Genomic DNA, 16,700 nt, shown 5'->3' with positions numbered 1-16,700 from the left:
AGCCATGTGGCTGCTGCCATGCTGCAGGTCTTTTATTTCCCTGTGGATGTAACTTGACACTGTTATCACATGTCTGTTTTGTTTTGCTTTTTAAATCCCCAGAGGCAATAAAACAGCTTATGTTATTGCAGAGTTTGTCCACAGTCCTCTTTAAACATTGTTATTTTTACAGTGTGGGCATACTCTGCAGTTAAGTATTCAAGGAAATATTAGCACTGGGGTGACGCAGCCTTGCAAATTACACGGTTGAAAGAAAATGTAACAAACTATATATTGAAGGAACAACAGAGTCGTGTTTATGTTACCAAGCTGCAAACACTCAACGAGCGCTCTGAGGTTAGCATCAACACATCATCTGTAGCTTAACCTGCATTCTGGATAGACACAACACTGACAGCATCACTCCTGGTGGAAAATATGACTGCACAAGACGGGAAACAAAGGGTGTGTCTAGACTACCTAGTTTTGTCGACAAAAGTGGACTTTTGTCGACAAAACTATACCAGCGTCTACACTACCGCTGAGTTCTGTCGACATAACGTCGACAGAACTCAGCAGTTTTGTCGACGCTGGTATACCTCATTTTACAAGGCATAACACCTTCTGTCGACAGAACTCTGTCGACAGAAGGTGTTATTGCCTGTAACATTGCGTCCAGACTACGGAGTTCTGTCAACAAAGCAGCTTGCTTTATTGACAGAACTCAATGTGTCTGGACACTCTTTGTCGACGGAAGTTTTGTCGACAGTATCTGTCGACAAAACTTCCGTTGACAAAACGCGGTAGTCTAGACATACCCAAAGAGAACAGACCATCTAGATTTGAACATGGAACCTTGACAGTACCCTATAGAATTTAAAAGGGAATGGTGATTTCTCTGTGCAGTGTTTAAACCATACTATAGAAATTTGTAGCCAAGTTATCATTTACTAGTCGGTGTCAGGACTGGCTTTACCATGAGGCAAACTGAGGCGTCCGCCTCAAGTGCCAGACTAGGGGAGAGAGGTGCCACTAGGACCCAGAGTGTAGAAAATTGTGTCTGCTGCTGGTGCATATGTATTCTCTCTGCAGTACCATGAAGGAGTAGAACAGGAAGAAGGCAGAATTGAGACCTTTCAAAATTTTGGCCCAAGCGAGGGGGCATGGGGATGTCATTTGAGCTCCCCGCCTCAGGTGCCAAAATGTTGTGGGCCAGGCCTGCTTGGTGTACACATTCTCTAGAAAGGATTTCACTTTCGATGCATTTTGTGGTTCATATCCTCCACTGGAGTTTTGAAATGGGCATAGGTCCACTGAGGTGTATTATTTTAATGTGCAAAACTCAATTAAGAATTTTTAGAACCTTATTGGTTCAGTGTATTAAATTCTGTTGGACTTTTCCATAAGTAGTGAGGTAAGATAAACTGCTGTAGTGAAGGACAGAGCCTTTTTTAAAAGTAAGAAATAGGTGGGAGAAGTTGGCATGAAATAGTCTATGAAATGCACAGAAAGCAATGCACAGAGTGAAATGAGGATAACTGATCATAACATAAAATTTGATCCTCCACATTTTTACTTGCATAACGACATGTGTTAATATCAGTCAGAGAATCATCCAACCCTTTCCTTAAAACCCCCCCAGATAACTCAATATGGATCCAGAATTTGTTTCCACCTCTTTCATTGGGGAATTAGGCTGGAAATTTTAGACAACAGGTTTTTCTGGTGAGATTTCCTAAAAAATTAGATCAGTCTGAATGGGATTAGTTTTATTTACCTGTTTTATTTTTAGTTTTTCCCCTCTCCCTCTTTCTCCACCCTTCCATTCGCTCCCTGAAGTGAAGAAACGTGATTTTTTTTACAACTCCACCCTGTTTTGTTTTGAAAATATAAAGGCCATGCAAATTCCTTCAGCATCTTATTTTATTAGATCAGCCTGGGCGGCTGGTGGGAACTGTAATCAGATTCATATCAAGGTCATTGATCTGTGAAACTGAAAGCAGTAGTAACCAACTGTTGCCATTCTGCCGCTGTTTGGTTGTCTACAGAAATTAGTGCTTGGCTTGGGTCCACCTTTTAGTGAGCTCCACGAAAAATAAACACTGGGAAAGATTTTAAAAAATGACTAGTGGTGTTTGATGACCCCGCCCAAGAAAACATTTCAGAGAGCACTTTCTGAAAACCTGGCCCTTGACAGAGCTCTTAAGATCATAGAATCATAGAATACTAGGACTGGAAGGGATCTCGAGAGGTCATCGAGTCCAGTCCCCTGCCCTCATGGCAGGACCAAATACTGTCTAGACCATCCCTGCTAGACATTTATCTAACCTACTCTTAAATATCTCCAGAGATGGGGATTCCACAACCTCCCTGGGCAATTTATTCCAGTGTTTGACTACCCTGACAGTTCGGAACTTTTTCCTAATGTCCAACCTAAACCTCCAAAGAGGAGGCACGAAAACCATTAGGCACTTTTGAAAATCTTGGCCACTACCGCAAAACAGCATGCTTGTTGGCAGAAAGGTGCTGGATTGTCTGACCTGGAGAATGGATCTGAAAAGAGTCCCCTTCAGAAAAAAGATAAGGAAGCCTAAAGCTCCGTGAAATGTCCACAGGGAAGCAGGAAACCACAGGACGCTTGGTTTGTTTCAAGTTTCATTACAAAGGGAGTCCAGCTCATGAGCCCCTGGTGCAAAATCGTGGCCCCATTTTGAGCCCACCTGGTTTTATTTCTTACTTTGTAAACTGGATGTCTCAGAGAGAGGCAAAGTTATGTGAGATCCAGCAGATGTGACGGAGTTTGAGGGCTCTGTCGGAGATAAGCAAGTCAAAGTCAGACCTGGTGTTGGGAACATGTACGGATACGCTGAGGTCCAGGGACTACTCTTGTTTGCCCTCCAGTCTGAACTTCACATAGTGGGTGCAAATTCACAGCCTGTTTGCTTGAAACCCTATAAACCAAACTCACTGAACTTGTACAGTTGTCGGGCATGGGGGGAGCAGGGCCTGGAGGAAGCCTGCTTTGATGTTGGCCATGTATTACCCGTTTTACAATCATTGGAGGAATTCAGTCAATACTAATATGTGACATCAATTATGGGAACCCTGAAATAATGTATTTCATTTACCTGCCCCCCAATGTATGAATAAGAAATCAGTTGCTTAATTTTTCCCTGGGGGCATGTTCTAGGTGGCTGTCACATGATCCTCATCAGCATTCATGCTCTGGTTTTGATTAATTTTAACCACTGCCACATATCTATGTGCTTGCTAGGGATGTAAGGGTACGTCTAGACTACAGGGTTTTGTCGACAGAATTTTTGTCGACAGATACTGTCGACAAAGCTTCTGTCGACAAAGAGCGTCTAGACTACATTCAGTTCTGTCGACAAAGCAAGCTGCTTTGTCGACAAAACCCTGTAGTCTAGACACAACCCTACATGCAATAACACCTTCTGTCGACAGAACTCTGTCGACAGAAGGCGTTATGCCTCGTAAAATGAGGTTTACCAGTGTCGACAAAACTGCTGAGTTCTGTCAACGTTATGTCGACAGAACTCAGCGGTAGTGTAGACGCAGGTATAGTTTTGTCGACAAAACTCTGTAGTCTAGACACACCCTAAGAGTGTAACCATCTAAACCAGTGGATCCCAACTTTTTGGAGCATACGGACCCCTTTTCAATCTATTCAGATTTCATGGAGCTCCCTCCCTGGGGGAGAAGAGAAAAAAGAAGAGAAAGAGAAAAGGAAGAGAAAAGGAAGGATTGGGCCCCCTGTGGTGGGCCTGATACTGATTTTTAAACTTTACACAGATCCCCTACAGTACCGTCACGGACCACCAGGTATCCACAGACTACAGGCTGGGAACCACTTGTCTAAACTGTTAACCAATAAGCATCTGTTTATCGATTTCCATTATGATTACTCGCCTGCTCTCGGCCCTGTTCTTGCGGATCTGGCTGCTGCCCTGTACTGCTGGCTTTGTATCCATGGACGTAGTGCTGGCAGCGGGGAGCTGGTACACGTAAGCCCGCTCCCAGCATGCACCAGCTCTGGCTGCCAACCTTGCTCTCAGGAAGCTGGCTGTCACCCCATACTACGGGCTCTGCAGTATAAAGCTTCTATTGCAGAACCCACAATGCAATCGGATCCCCAGGAATGGGGCCAGCTGCTGGGAGCTGACACACTTGAATTTGGCAGGGCCCTGTGTATGTCCAACAGAGCATGTAGGAATCAAACTCTCCATCCCCAAGTGCTATCACTAACTCATCATCATGAAGATTACTGTGACATATTTCCTACTCTTCAGGCAAGCTTAAGTAATGAGCAGAACAGGAAAGTCAGGGCAGCATGGGGCGTGCTCACTTGCTTGGATTATCTGGCTCTCTCACTATATCCATCTCCTGTGATTGCATCTCACCCTGCTCTCTGCCTGTGCTTGTCCTGGTTTAGTTTCTTGAGGGCTGCAATACTTTGGTCTAATTGTTGGATACAGGAGTTCAGACTCAATGATCTGGTGGTTTCTCCTGGTCTGACTCTTTACTACTCAATGACTCTGCAAAACGGGCACCGAACGCTCATATCCCAGCCTGGCCATTACTATTGATTCTTTGAACGTTAGCTGTTTGCCAGCCATGTCCTTGGCACTGTCCGATGTGTAGCGGAATGTATATTCTCTGCTTCAGGGAACTCGTAATATCCCTTCACAAATCAATCTCATGTGAAACACCAACAGGCGGAACTGAACCTGTTAAAATGAGGTGTACAGGATCTTTCGAAAAAGGGTTTATTTTTCAAAAGATCCGCATCTAGACTGCCATTTTTTTTCGAAATGCTCCGTTTTGAAAAAAAGCGGCAGCCATATTTATGCAAATGAAGCACGGGATATTTAAATCCCAGCTTCATTTGCATTTTCAATGTGCCTAATCTGCCTCTCCCTGTCGACAGAGAGGTGTAGTCTAGACACATCCTAACAGAGCATGTCTACACTACCAGGGTATTTCAAAGTAAGTTATTTTGGAATAATAACTCCCATAATAACTATTTTGGAATAGCATTTCCACACTACGGGGAAGCCTCGAAATTAGACCAAGGCAGGTTCCCTTGATGTGGATGCGCTATCTTGATGTAGAGCTCCAGGAAGCTCCCCCAGAGCTCTGAATGACTCTGGGGAATAGCTACTTTGAAATAAATGCAGTGGGGCATCCACACTCATGCTATTTCGAAATAGCAATTTTGAAATAAATGTTATTCCTCATGAAATGAGGGTTTATTATTTCAAAATAAGAAGCCTGTTATTTTGAAATAATTTCAAAATAACGGGCTTGCTGTGCGGACACTCACCTTGTTATGTCAAAATAACGTGAGCTATTTCGACAGAATGCTGCAGTGTAGACATGTCTCCGTCCTCCGAGTTCTGCATCGCACTGTGTCTTTTTGGGCATCTCTTTCAGGATCTCCTCATGTCAGCATCATCTCTGGAGGTGGATACATTGGAGATTATTCTCACTGTAAGCAGTCCCATTGCCCCTAGATGGGACTGTACGCCGCACCCTAAGGTGTGTGGATTACACAAACATCCCTTGATACTAAAGGTCTGGCTTTAGGCTACTGATTCATATGACAAAACCAGCACCTCTGAGCCCCCAAATCTACACACTATTAATAATTGGCCATTTTTGGAAAGCAGAGCTGGCAACCCTGAAACGCTGCAAAGAAAAGCATCGGCAGTGCCAACTCTGTTAATTGAAAGCAGCCAGCATTATCTAATCTGATTCTATCATTGCTCTATCATTGTTCGTGACCTGCCATTTACCTTGCTGAGTATATTATTATATTACATCATGTCCTATTTAGAGCCACAGCAAAGTGCTTGACTGTTCTTTGCCAGCAAGAGCTGGTGCATACGTTCCTGGACGTCTGGAGAGGATTTTTCTATGCCTCTGCAAGCTGACTGTAACCCACGGGTCACTGTGCATGGAGAAATCTGGAGACACAATCAAACCTCAGGTGGTAACCCCGCAGAATTGCTGACAACTTTTCTCCAGGCTCAGAATGGTGATAGGCCTGATCTCAGCGGGAGTGGAGGAAGAAAGGGAAAGAAGAGGAAATTAGGCTCAGCATTCACCTAAAATGCACCAAAGGCCTGGGTCTGCTTCCACGGAAGGCAGTGAGACAATTGCACAGATGTCCGCAGGCATGAGCTCGGACAAGTGTTTTGCCTCACGCTTATCGTGTCCAGCAAACCTGTAGGGTGCATCATTCACCAAGCACAACGTCTTCGAAGCGCTATTGCTCCACTGACCTGGCAGAACCCAGAGACTCTTCCAGCTCTTGAAAGGACATTCTGATATCTGCATCCCAACATCTGAACCTTATATGCTGCCTCTGGCTGCAGCTAAGAACAAACTCTCTGGCTACGTCTACACTGGCATGATTTTCCGGAAATGCTTTTAGTGGAAAAGTTTTCCGTTAAAAGCATTTTCGGAAAAGTGAGTCTAGATTGGCAGGACGCTTTTCCGGAAAAGCACTTTTTGCGGAAAAGCGTCTGTGGCCAATCTAGACGCGCTTTTCCGCAAAAAAGCCCCGATTGTCATTTTCGCGATCGGGGCTTTTTTGCGGAAAACACTACTGTGCTGACTATACTGGCCCTTTTCCAGAACAGTTTTCCGGAAAAAGACTTTTGCCCAAAAGGGAGCAGCATAGTTTTTCCGGAAAAGCACTGATGATTTTACAGTAGATCGTCAGTGCTTTTCCAGAAATTCGAGCGGCCATTGTAGACAGCTGGCAAGTTTTTCCGGAAAAGCAGCTGATTTTCTGGAAAAACTTGCCAGTGTAGACACAGCCTCTCTGTCTGTGTTTTTACATATCCCCTTTAAAGGCACTTAAAAGCAGAAAATAGGGATCCCCAAAAGTAATGTTTTAGGTTCTCTGCCTCCCCAAATTCTCCAAGAGGCTGAGATTCATAGGGAGGCCCCAAATTATCAGTTTCAAGTTGCCAGTGCTTTCCATTTCTCATGGAAATAAGCTATTTCAGAGTATTTCTTCTGGAATAGATTATTTCGAAATAAGTGTGCCGTGTAGACGTACCCTAAGTTATCAAGTGAAATCAACTTCCAGCACCTCTTGTGTCAACTTACAGGGGCCAACTGCTTTCTTTCTCTCTCTCTTCCCCTTTTTAAAACAAGATCTGGTTTCACTTAGATGAATTAAATGTCAATATATTTGTTGCTGCGAGTTGTTCCAGTGCCAATTACAGCACCATTGCATGACTTGAAAGTCTGTGCAACCGTCTGCTGCTCTGTGCTATTTATGTCTGCCTTTTAAAATGTTTAATAAACACTTTAATATTGATATTTTAAGTCTTCTTTTTCTTATTGAGGTTTGGAATGGGTAGTCCAAGAAGGAATGTTTTTTCTTCTGCCCAACACAAAAACTTGATTTGAAAAGGCCGGGCTCTATTTTTTTATTTGGATTTCTTTTTTTAAGAAGAGTTATTAGATATGCAAAATAATATAGGGAAATGGAATCACTTATAAGACGCTACTGCTAGAGCTTATTAGGGACGTAAAATCCCGTTTAATCAGTTAAACGGTTAAATGTTACATTTAACCGGTTAACCACGTAACCGGTTAGCCAGGCTGGAGCAGCCCCCCACCCACAGTGCAGTGGCCTGGCTAGGCTGGAGCAGCCCACACCTGTATCTGGTGGGTGGGGGCTGTTCCAGCCCATCTGGACTGCTGGTTAACCAGTAAGCATCACCTGGTAAACATCAGCCCATTAATTGCTGACATTCCTATAATGTTCAGTCCATTACCATTGCCAGTTAATATATTGCATCTATACAACCTGGGCTGTCTCTGAATCAACCTTTCAAGCTGCAGAGAAAAAAAGAGGAACTAGCATTTATATGGAAGAGAAACGAGAATAATGTGAGAACCTTCGTTCCATTGACTTCAGAGAAATTACTCCAAATTTTAGCCATATCTCATTGCTATGGTCCAGATCCTGCCCTCCCTATTATCAGTGTTAAAACACACATTGACGTCAGTGAAGCAGGACCTGCTGATGCAGCAAAGCACTTAATCCCATGAGTAGTCCTATGGAAATCAATGTGAGTGCTCACATGCTTAAAGTTCATCACCTGCTTAACTGCACAGGCGCTTTAAGGCAGGTTGCTGGTTTGAGGACCCCATCACTGGCTGGGACTTGATGGAGAACGTTGACTACAAAAGGAATCATGCTAGCAAAGAAGGTGATGGTGTGTGTCATGGTAACAATAAGGCCTGAGCCAGGAGTGGGTGAGACACAATATGGAATTGGGAGTAGTGTGAACTATGTCCTTAGAGGAGGGGCAGGTACAAGCTGGATAAGACTAAATAGCCAGGGACTAGTAAAGGGCTGCTTTGGCAACAATGGAAGAGTGAGAAATTAGTGAGATAATAGCCTACTAGAGCATATGGATGGGTGATTCAAGAGATAATCCCAGTAATTTCCTATGTTGGGAGAAGTAAATGTCTCCTGAGCAGAAGAATAATCAAGGAAAAAGTCTCATATTAGATTCTTCCACCTACAACAGATTTGTTGTTGTTTTTTTAAAAGAGGAACTATCGTATGAGTTAATTCAAAGCCAGTCCTAAATGTTTCAGTGCTTCACATTTCTTGTCTCTGAAATGAAAGTCTTCCAGGGTTGCACAACAATGTACAAAACTGGAAAAATTTCAGCCCCGTCCACAACATGTGGTGGGAAAGTATGGCATGGTTACTAAGCCAATGTTAAAGTGGGACTCATTGGATGCATCAGACATTGACGGGAGAGTACCCAACTTCATGTGCAGATTTCAGGTTGTTTTCTGTTAGATATAATCCAATTCTCAAACTAGGATTATTTTGGAACAAAGATTTCCACATGGTTTTGCTTAATATTTTACTACTAGGCTGTTTACTGACATATCATTGAACAATAATTCACCCCTACTGGTTTACATAATGATGGGGAAATGGCTTCATAAAGGGTGTAACATCAACTAATAGGATATTAGTTGACTGTGCCACATTCAGATTGATTTAAAATGACACCATCACACGCAAGAAGGTCAAAATTACATGATTTAGTTGGAATCCATGTTTACTGTGAGTCTCCAAAACTGACGTTGGATGTTCAGTGTTCCAAAGCTATTACTTCTCTGAGGAAGCTGACAAAATTTAAACAAGAGTCCAGGTCTTGCTCACATCAAAATGGGAGATGGCCAAAGATGGTTCAGATACTGTTAGAAGACTTCAGTACCTCAGTTTAACATAGGAGCCATTGTGAGATACAAAAAAGTATCAATTTTTTCCCTTTTAGCTTCTTCTTCGTCGTCTTCTTTTTTTTTTCTAGTACTTCTTTTCTGACTTGGGATCCACTCAAGAGAAGAGGTGAAAATAATAATGATCTACACGAGACAATATTGTTTTTGCTTAAGTTTTCATTATTCACATCCTTCCATGGGAGTCAGAAGATCTGGGTCTATGCTTCCATTGACCTCTTTGTGAGCTCAGAGAAGTCATTTCACTTCTAGGCCTTACCCCTTCTTCTACCTTTTGTCTGTCGTGTTAAAGTCGGGGCTAGATTTTCAAACACACCTGTGTGAGGTAGGTGCCGAGTCCCCATCATTATAATTCTTTTAAACAAGGTCACTCTCAAATTTGGGTCTTGATCTTGGGTAAGATCTACTTTATATTTGAGAGAGTTTGTCTGTGTGTGTGTCTGTCTGTTGGCCTGATCAAGAACTTCTCCTGAACGATAAGAGCTAGGATCACCAAACTGGGTATGGAGCTTCCTCTTATCAGAACTTAAAAGCCAGGTCAAGGTTTGGTTGTGCCAGGGCAATGGGATGTGTCTGGAATGGAATTGCTTCTCATGGAACGGAAAGGTGGAGGGGTAGCTCTGCTACATAATAACCACATGGGGACAGCAAGGGATATGGAATGGGAAGCAGGGACAGTTATACTATATACGGATGACAAGGATTTAGCAGGGAGCAAGAGATGAAGACTGGCACAGCCATAACCCCATTGGGGCAGCAGAGGGCAGGGGGTGGAGAAAGGTGCAGCTATCTACTATACATTTGAGAGACTTTGTCTTTGAACTAAAGTCCCGAGCAACGCTGGTCAAATCTTCTAGTAACTAATAAGAGAGTTCAGATCTCTAGCCTGATTACCAGACCTCTGGGGTTCATATATCAATCTCTGAGGCTAGGGATGCTTATCCTCATGGAGTTTTTATCCCTTCTGACATCTGCCCATTGAGATGCTTCTTCCTACCCTGCTCTGCCGTACTGCTCCATTTGTAGCAGCTATCCGTTTTCTTTCTTTCAAATACAATTACAAGAAGTAAATCTGCTCAGCAAGATTCTTGTAAATGTCAACACACTTCCTGTGCTGGTGAAGAGGGCAAAATGGTTGGTGGAGGGAGAGGAGGAAGGGAAAGGAAGAAGGGGATCATGATGTTCCTGCTCTTGGCGGGGGGAGGGAGAGGAAGAGCTAGTGTGTTAGCAAACAAATTCTCCTTGGCGACATCTGAGTTGCATTCTCAGCAACTGATCCTAAAGCCCATGTCAGCATCAGGTCTTTTCCTGCTAATCTTTCACAGGTAGCAAAATCTTTAGCCCAGTTCATAGAATTTGATGTGGCTTTTCAGACAAAGGCTAAGAGGTTTTATCCCTTCCCCTTAGCAGGAGAATTTTACAGGATCATAGAAATGTAGCACGGGGAGGGACCCCAGTAGGTCATCTCATCCATTTCTTCGTGCTGAGGCAGAGAGCAAAATAGTCGTGCTTAAAAGATTTAGGAACACAAGTCCCATTGCAGATCAATGGGATGTATGCACCTAACTCCCTTAGGTTCTTTTGAAAATCTCTCCATTAAAAGACAAACAAGAATAGTCCTCACATTATTCTACAAAAGGCATGATGACAGTGGATATAGTCCAGAACTAGGAGCAAATAATATCTGAATTCAGAGCCTACCTCTGCCTTTGATCTTTATTGGAAAATCATGTGACTTCTCTGTATCCCAGTTTCCTCATTGATAAAAAGGGGATTAAACACTGACCAACAGAGTTTAGGGTATAGGAAGATGGACTCTAATATTTTGAAGATAAACTCTGTATCATCAGTCAACATAAATGATTTACTACATGAAATTTATTCATAGGTCCACCTTAAAATATTCAGATGTGTTTCATATTACTGGCTTGGCTTTTGGTTAATCACATATCCAAGATACCTGAAGATACCTAAATGATTTAGGAGCCTAAATTGCAAGACATTCAATGAAATTTTGGCTACGTCTCATCGCTGCTTTTGAAAATTGTACTTAGAGTTTTCTTGCATGTCTTCATAATGCCAGAAAAACTTACATACAAGTATTCCTAATAACTGTTGCTATTTGTAACACAGTAAGATGTAGAGGCCTGCAGCTGCTTGTCATTCCTATCGAGGCTACATGGCAATCCTTCCTGACCAAAGGCTACTTGTGAGAAACATTAGAAATATAATATATAAAATAGAAAAAACAAATGTCCTTTGTTGCCCATTTTGACCGAGAACAAAATCTTAAAATAGTTCAGGAAATTGCCAACAAATTTTATTTGACAAGTACAGCCCCAAATTAATGAACCTTATGAGGTTAAAGGCGTAACTTTTATTCAATATCTGTACAACTTAGCAGGTGTTGCTGAAACTATACAGGTAATGCATGCAGTTTAGGTGTCATGAAAAGTCCCACGTAGGAAACCAAAAGTAAACGTTCCTCTCTTCATTTTCTTTTGCAGATTTCGAATGAGGAGAGAGCACGTTTAGCCGTTGGAACCACGGACGTGTCCACAAATCAAGGCCATTGAGCTGATACAAGACAGATAACAAGGCGTTGTCATCACAAGAGGCTTGTCAATATGAAAGGAAATAAGCTCAGCTCCCCAAACTCTTCCTGCGAAGGTACCAAAGTGGGGCCCAAAAAAATGCAGAAGAGATTTCTCCACAAAGATGGCAGCTGCAATGTGTATTTCAAACACATCTTTGGAGAATGGGAGAGCTACGTGGCGGATATTTTCACCACGCTGGTGGACATCAAATGGCGTCACATGTTTGTGATATTCTCCTTATCTTACATTCTTTCTTGGCTGTTCTTCGGCTTAGTCTTTTGGCTTATTGCAATCCATCATGGAGATTTAGTACACGATGAAGAAATAACCCCTTGTGTTGCTAAGGTGCACAGCTTCACAGGAGCATTCTTATTCTCTCTGGAAACCCAAACGACCATAGGTTATGGTTTTCGTTGTGTCACTGAGGAGTGCTCTGTCGCCATCATCATGGTGATCCTACAGTCAGTATTAAGCTGTGTTATTGATACATTCATCATTGGAGCTGCCTTGGCTAAAATGGCCACAGCTCGAAAGAGAGCTCAGACTATCCGCTTCAGCTACTATGCCACGGTAGGCCTAAGAGATGATAAACTTTGCCTCATGTGGCGCATTGGGGATTTCCGGCCAAATCACATGGTTGAAGGCATAGTAAGAGCACAGCTTCTGCGCTATTTGGAAGATAAGGAAGGAAGAATGACAATGGAATACAAGGATTTAAAGTTACAAAATGATCAGATCATACTTGTCACACCTGTGACCATCGTACATGAAATTGTCCAGGACAGCCCTTTGTACGGTCTAGATCGGAAAGCTTTGGCCAAAGACAGTTTTGAAATCTTGGTTACATTTGTCTACACTGGAGATTCAACTGGAACTTCCCATCAGTCGAGAAGTTCATATGTCCCCCGAGAAATCCTTTGGGGACACAGGTTTAATGATGTCTTGGAGGTGAGGAAAAAATACTACAATGTGGATTGCCTACAGTTTGAGGAAACCACGGAAGTGTATGCTCCCTATTGCAGTGCAAAGCAACTGGATTGGAAAGAACATGAATGGAACACAACTGAGAAAAGAGTGGACAGAGGAACAAATACATCAACCCTGAAGGTCAGAGATACATCATTTAAGGAAGTTGCCCTCATCAGCAGTTCTGAAGATCCAGATCTTATGAAAGCTTTCGACCAAGATTCTAGGGAACTGCCTTATTAGAAAGATCTGCTGACCTTAAGTAGAATTTCAGCCAACTCCAAGATCTAGTTAGTTATTGCAAATAAAATTACTGCCCCTCCTGTTCCCTAAGCAGTCTGTAAAATATAAGCAGTGTTAAACCCTATACACACAAGTATTTATATAATACATCTAATTCTAGTATATACTCATCCAATCAGAGAATGAAAACATAATGTACTCCCATAGATAGTCTTTAAGGTGCTGCTATGAGTATTCATTGTTTTTTAAGTTCTAATAAAAACATGTAGATGGTATCATGAGCTTTGATGGGTACAACCCACTTCTTCAGATGAATGGAGTATTAAAAGTCCAGTTCCAAAATAAAAAGGGGAAGAAGAAAAGGAAAAAATAGTGAATTAGAGTGATCATGTTACATGACGCTGATAAAGAAGGTGCAAATTGTTCTTAAGTGCCCATTGTTTGGTTGGTTAACCCCTTAGGTAGTTTTTTCAAAGCTTCCCAATTTATTTGGATGGCTGATTCCCATAATCTCACTGTGGCTTTGGAAATCACAAACAATTTCTCCACTCAAAATCTGAACCCCATATTGCATTTCAAATTTCAAAATTTAAGATGAAAATTTTTTTCAGCAAAGATTTTTTTGAACATTTTGAGGAAATTTGGTTACTTTGAAATCAGCATGTACAGAAGTCGAAACTTTTGATTTGAATTTTTGAAGAAAAATTCATAACAAGGCAGTGAGAACAGATCTGTGAAATGTACATAGTGTTGAACTCTGAGAAGTTTCTTTGCGCGATGCAAGAAGTGAAACAAACCCAAGTCTTGTAATATCAACCTGCCTTGTTATTGTTATTTGTCCCACCTTTATCTGATCACTTTGGGATTTCAGATCCTATTCTGAATGCTTAATATAGATTCTCTTGTTAATCTGGTTTTCACAACTGTCTGCCTGTAATCTTTGTGTTATCTATGGGCACACGTGCTACAATTAATAGAGTTCCTTGCAGTTCGAACAAAAAATGGTGTCCCTGGAAAGAGACAGAACAAGAGGGCTTTTTAAAAAGAGTTTCATTGTATAAAAGTTCATAATAAACAGGTTGTGCTTTTCTGGAAATGCCTAATGCCAGTCAAATCCAGAATACAATCATATGCATCCAGTTATAGATACAGAAATAGACATGTCTGTATGTACAAGAACGTGTTCCGTAAAATCTTGAGTATAATGTGCACCTATGTATAATGTACGTCTGCCTTTTAAAGGTCAAAATTCTTGAATAAACTAAACTCCTATCAATAATGCACACCCCCATTATACTCGAGATTTTAAGGTATGCAGAGGAAGGAAGGGGCTTGCGCCTGCCACCGGACCCCCTGCGCAGCTGAGCTCACGCCTGCTGCGGGGTCCTGCTGCCCAGCTGAGTTCGTGCCTGCTGGGGGTGGGGTCTCCCCTGCCCAGCTGCCGGCACGCCGAGCTTGCACCTGCCGGACCCTCTGCCCCAGCCCCACACCCCGCCCAGCTCATGCCTGCCGACGGTGAGCTTAAAACTTTAAAAAAAAGCCTTCTATGGATAACGCGCACGCCGACTTTGACGTTTAAAAAAGGGGAAAAAATGCACACTATACTTGCGACTTTACAGTATTTTGGGCCATCAGCCAAGTGATGTAGCTTAGGAAAAAAGTCTTCTGTGGGCAGGTTAATGCATAACAGTCCTTGACAGCCGTTCTTAGGGTATGTCTACACTACAAAGTTAGTTCGAACTAACAGACGTTAGTTCGAATTAACTTTCATAGGCGCTACACTAGTGCTCCGTTAGTTCGAATTTAATTCGAACTAGCGGAGCGCTTAGTTCGAACTAGGTAATCCTCATTCCACGAGGATTAAGCCTAGTTCGAACTAGCTAGTTTGAATTAAGGGGTGTGTAGCCCCTTAATTCAAACTAGTGGGAGGCTAGCCCTCCCCAGGTTTCCCTGGTGGCCACTCTGGCCAACACCAGGGAAACTCTACTGCCCCCCTCCTGGCCCCGGATCCCTTAAAGGGGCACGGGCTGGCTACGGTGCCCGTGCCAGGTGCAAGCCTGCCAGCACCCAGCCAGCAGACCCTGCACCTGGCACGGATCGAGCCACCCACCCGATACCCCCCAGCCCTCCCCCTCTTCCCGGGACCAGGCTGGCGGCTCCCGGGAGCTTGCCCGGGACCGCAAGAGGCGGGACCCCGCCTGGGCTAGTGCGGACATCGTGAACCTCGTCCATGATGTCTGCACTAGGTACAGGAAAGTGGCCGGCTTGGGCAGGAGAGCTGGCAGCCTGGCCATCCAGAAGCAGGTGTGCAAGAGAATCAAGGGGGTCCACTGAGACCCCCGACCCTGAGCTTACAATGGCCGTCCTGGGTCAGACCAAAGGTCCATCTAGTCCAGTAGCCTGTCTGCCGACAGCGGCCAACCCTAGGGACCCTGGAGGGGATGGACCGAAGACAGTGACCAAGCCATTTGTCTCGTGCCATCCCTCTCCAGCCTTCCACAAACCTTGGGCAGGGACACCACTCCTATCCCCTGGCTAATACCACTCCATGGACCCAACCTCCATGACTTGATCTCACTTCCCTTTAAACTCTGTTCCAGTTCTAGCCTTCACAGCCTCCTGCAGCAAGGAGTTCCACAGGTTGACTCTTTGCTTTGTGAAGAACAACTTTCTGTTACTAGTTTGAAGCCTGCTACCCATTCCTTTCCTTTGGTGTCCTCTAGTCCTTCTTTATGGGAACTAATGAAGAACTTTTCTGTATGCACCGTCTCCACCCAACTCCTGCTTTTAGAGACCTCTATCCTGTCCCCCCTCCGTCTCCTCTTTTCTAAGCTGAAAAGTCCCAGTCTCTTTAGCTTCTCTTCATATGGGACCTGTTCCCAACCCCTGATCATTTTAGTTGCCCTCCCCTCTCCCAGCCTCTCTCTTCCCCTCTCCCACCTCCTTTTCCCAGTCTCCCACAGTTTTGTTCAATAAAGACAGATTCCATTTTGGAAGACACGTTATCTTTATTTTGTACATCAAGAAGAGGGGCTAGGGAGGGATAAGTGGAAGGAAGTGAGGGAGGAATGGGGCATGAGCCCCCGATGGGGAGGACTGGGCTGGCTCTGCGGGCTTCTGGGGGTGGAAGCTCTCCTGCAGCCCCCCAATTGCCCTCTCTCCCCAGATGGCAGCCTGCGGCAAGTGCAGCCGGGCTGATGGCCGAGTGCTGTGATGTGCCCAGTGTGGGTAGTCTGGGCAATCCAAGCCAGGACTGCTTTGCAAGCAGGGCACCCCTGAGAACTGTCTGTCCGGGGTGGGGGTCAGGACCCTTTAAGCACAGCCCTCGGCTAGCCTGAGACAGCAGCTCCACGCTCTAAGTCCTCCTCTGATGCCCTGCTTCTGGCCATCCTTAACCCCGCTTCAGGGTCCACTTAATGTGGACGCGCTAGTTCGAATTAGCAAAACGCTAATTCGAACTAGTTTTTAGTTCTAGATGCATTAGTTCGAATTAGCTTAGTTCGAATTAACTAATTCCAACTAAATTAGTTCGAATTAACGTTGTAGTGTAGACATACCCTTAGAGATTTATCTGCAATAGCTAAGGCTACCCATGGTTGGAGACAA

At 43.7% G+C, this 16,700-nt stretch overlaps 1 protein-coding gene across 1 annotated transcript in view; it reads left to right on the top strand.

Annotated features, from left to right (window-relative positions):
* KCNJ16 (potassium inwardly rectifying channel subfamily J member 16) overlaps positions 1 to 14,190 on the top strand; it is a 47,950-nt gene extending 33,760 nt beyond the window's left edge. Inside the window, exon 2 of the mRNA XM_014576576.4 lies at positions 11,796 to 14,190. Coding sequence (XP_014432062.3) covers positions 11,916 to 13,094 — 1,179 coding nt within the window. The 5' untranslated portion in view covers positions 11,796 to 11,915 and the 3' untranslated portion in view covers positions 13,095 to 14,190. The remainder of the gene's footprint in view (positions 1 to 11,795) is intronic.
* The last annotated feature ends 2,510 nt before the right edge of the window (positions 14,191 to 16,700 follow it).

The sequence above is a fragment of the Pelodiscus sinensis genome, chromosome 20, assembly GCF_052426305.1.
Source record: "Pelodiscus sinensis isolate ZL-2025 chromosome 20, ASM5242630v1, whole genome shotgun sequence".
Lineage (NCBI taxonomy): Eukaryota > Metazoa > Chordata > Testudines > Trionychidae > Pelodiscus > Pelodiscus sinensis.
The sequence above is the reverse complement of the archived record's forward strand: the minus strand, read 5'-3'. Positions and strand labels throughout refer to the sequence as shown.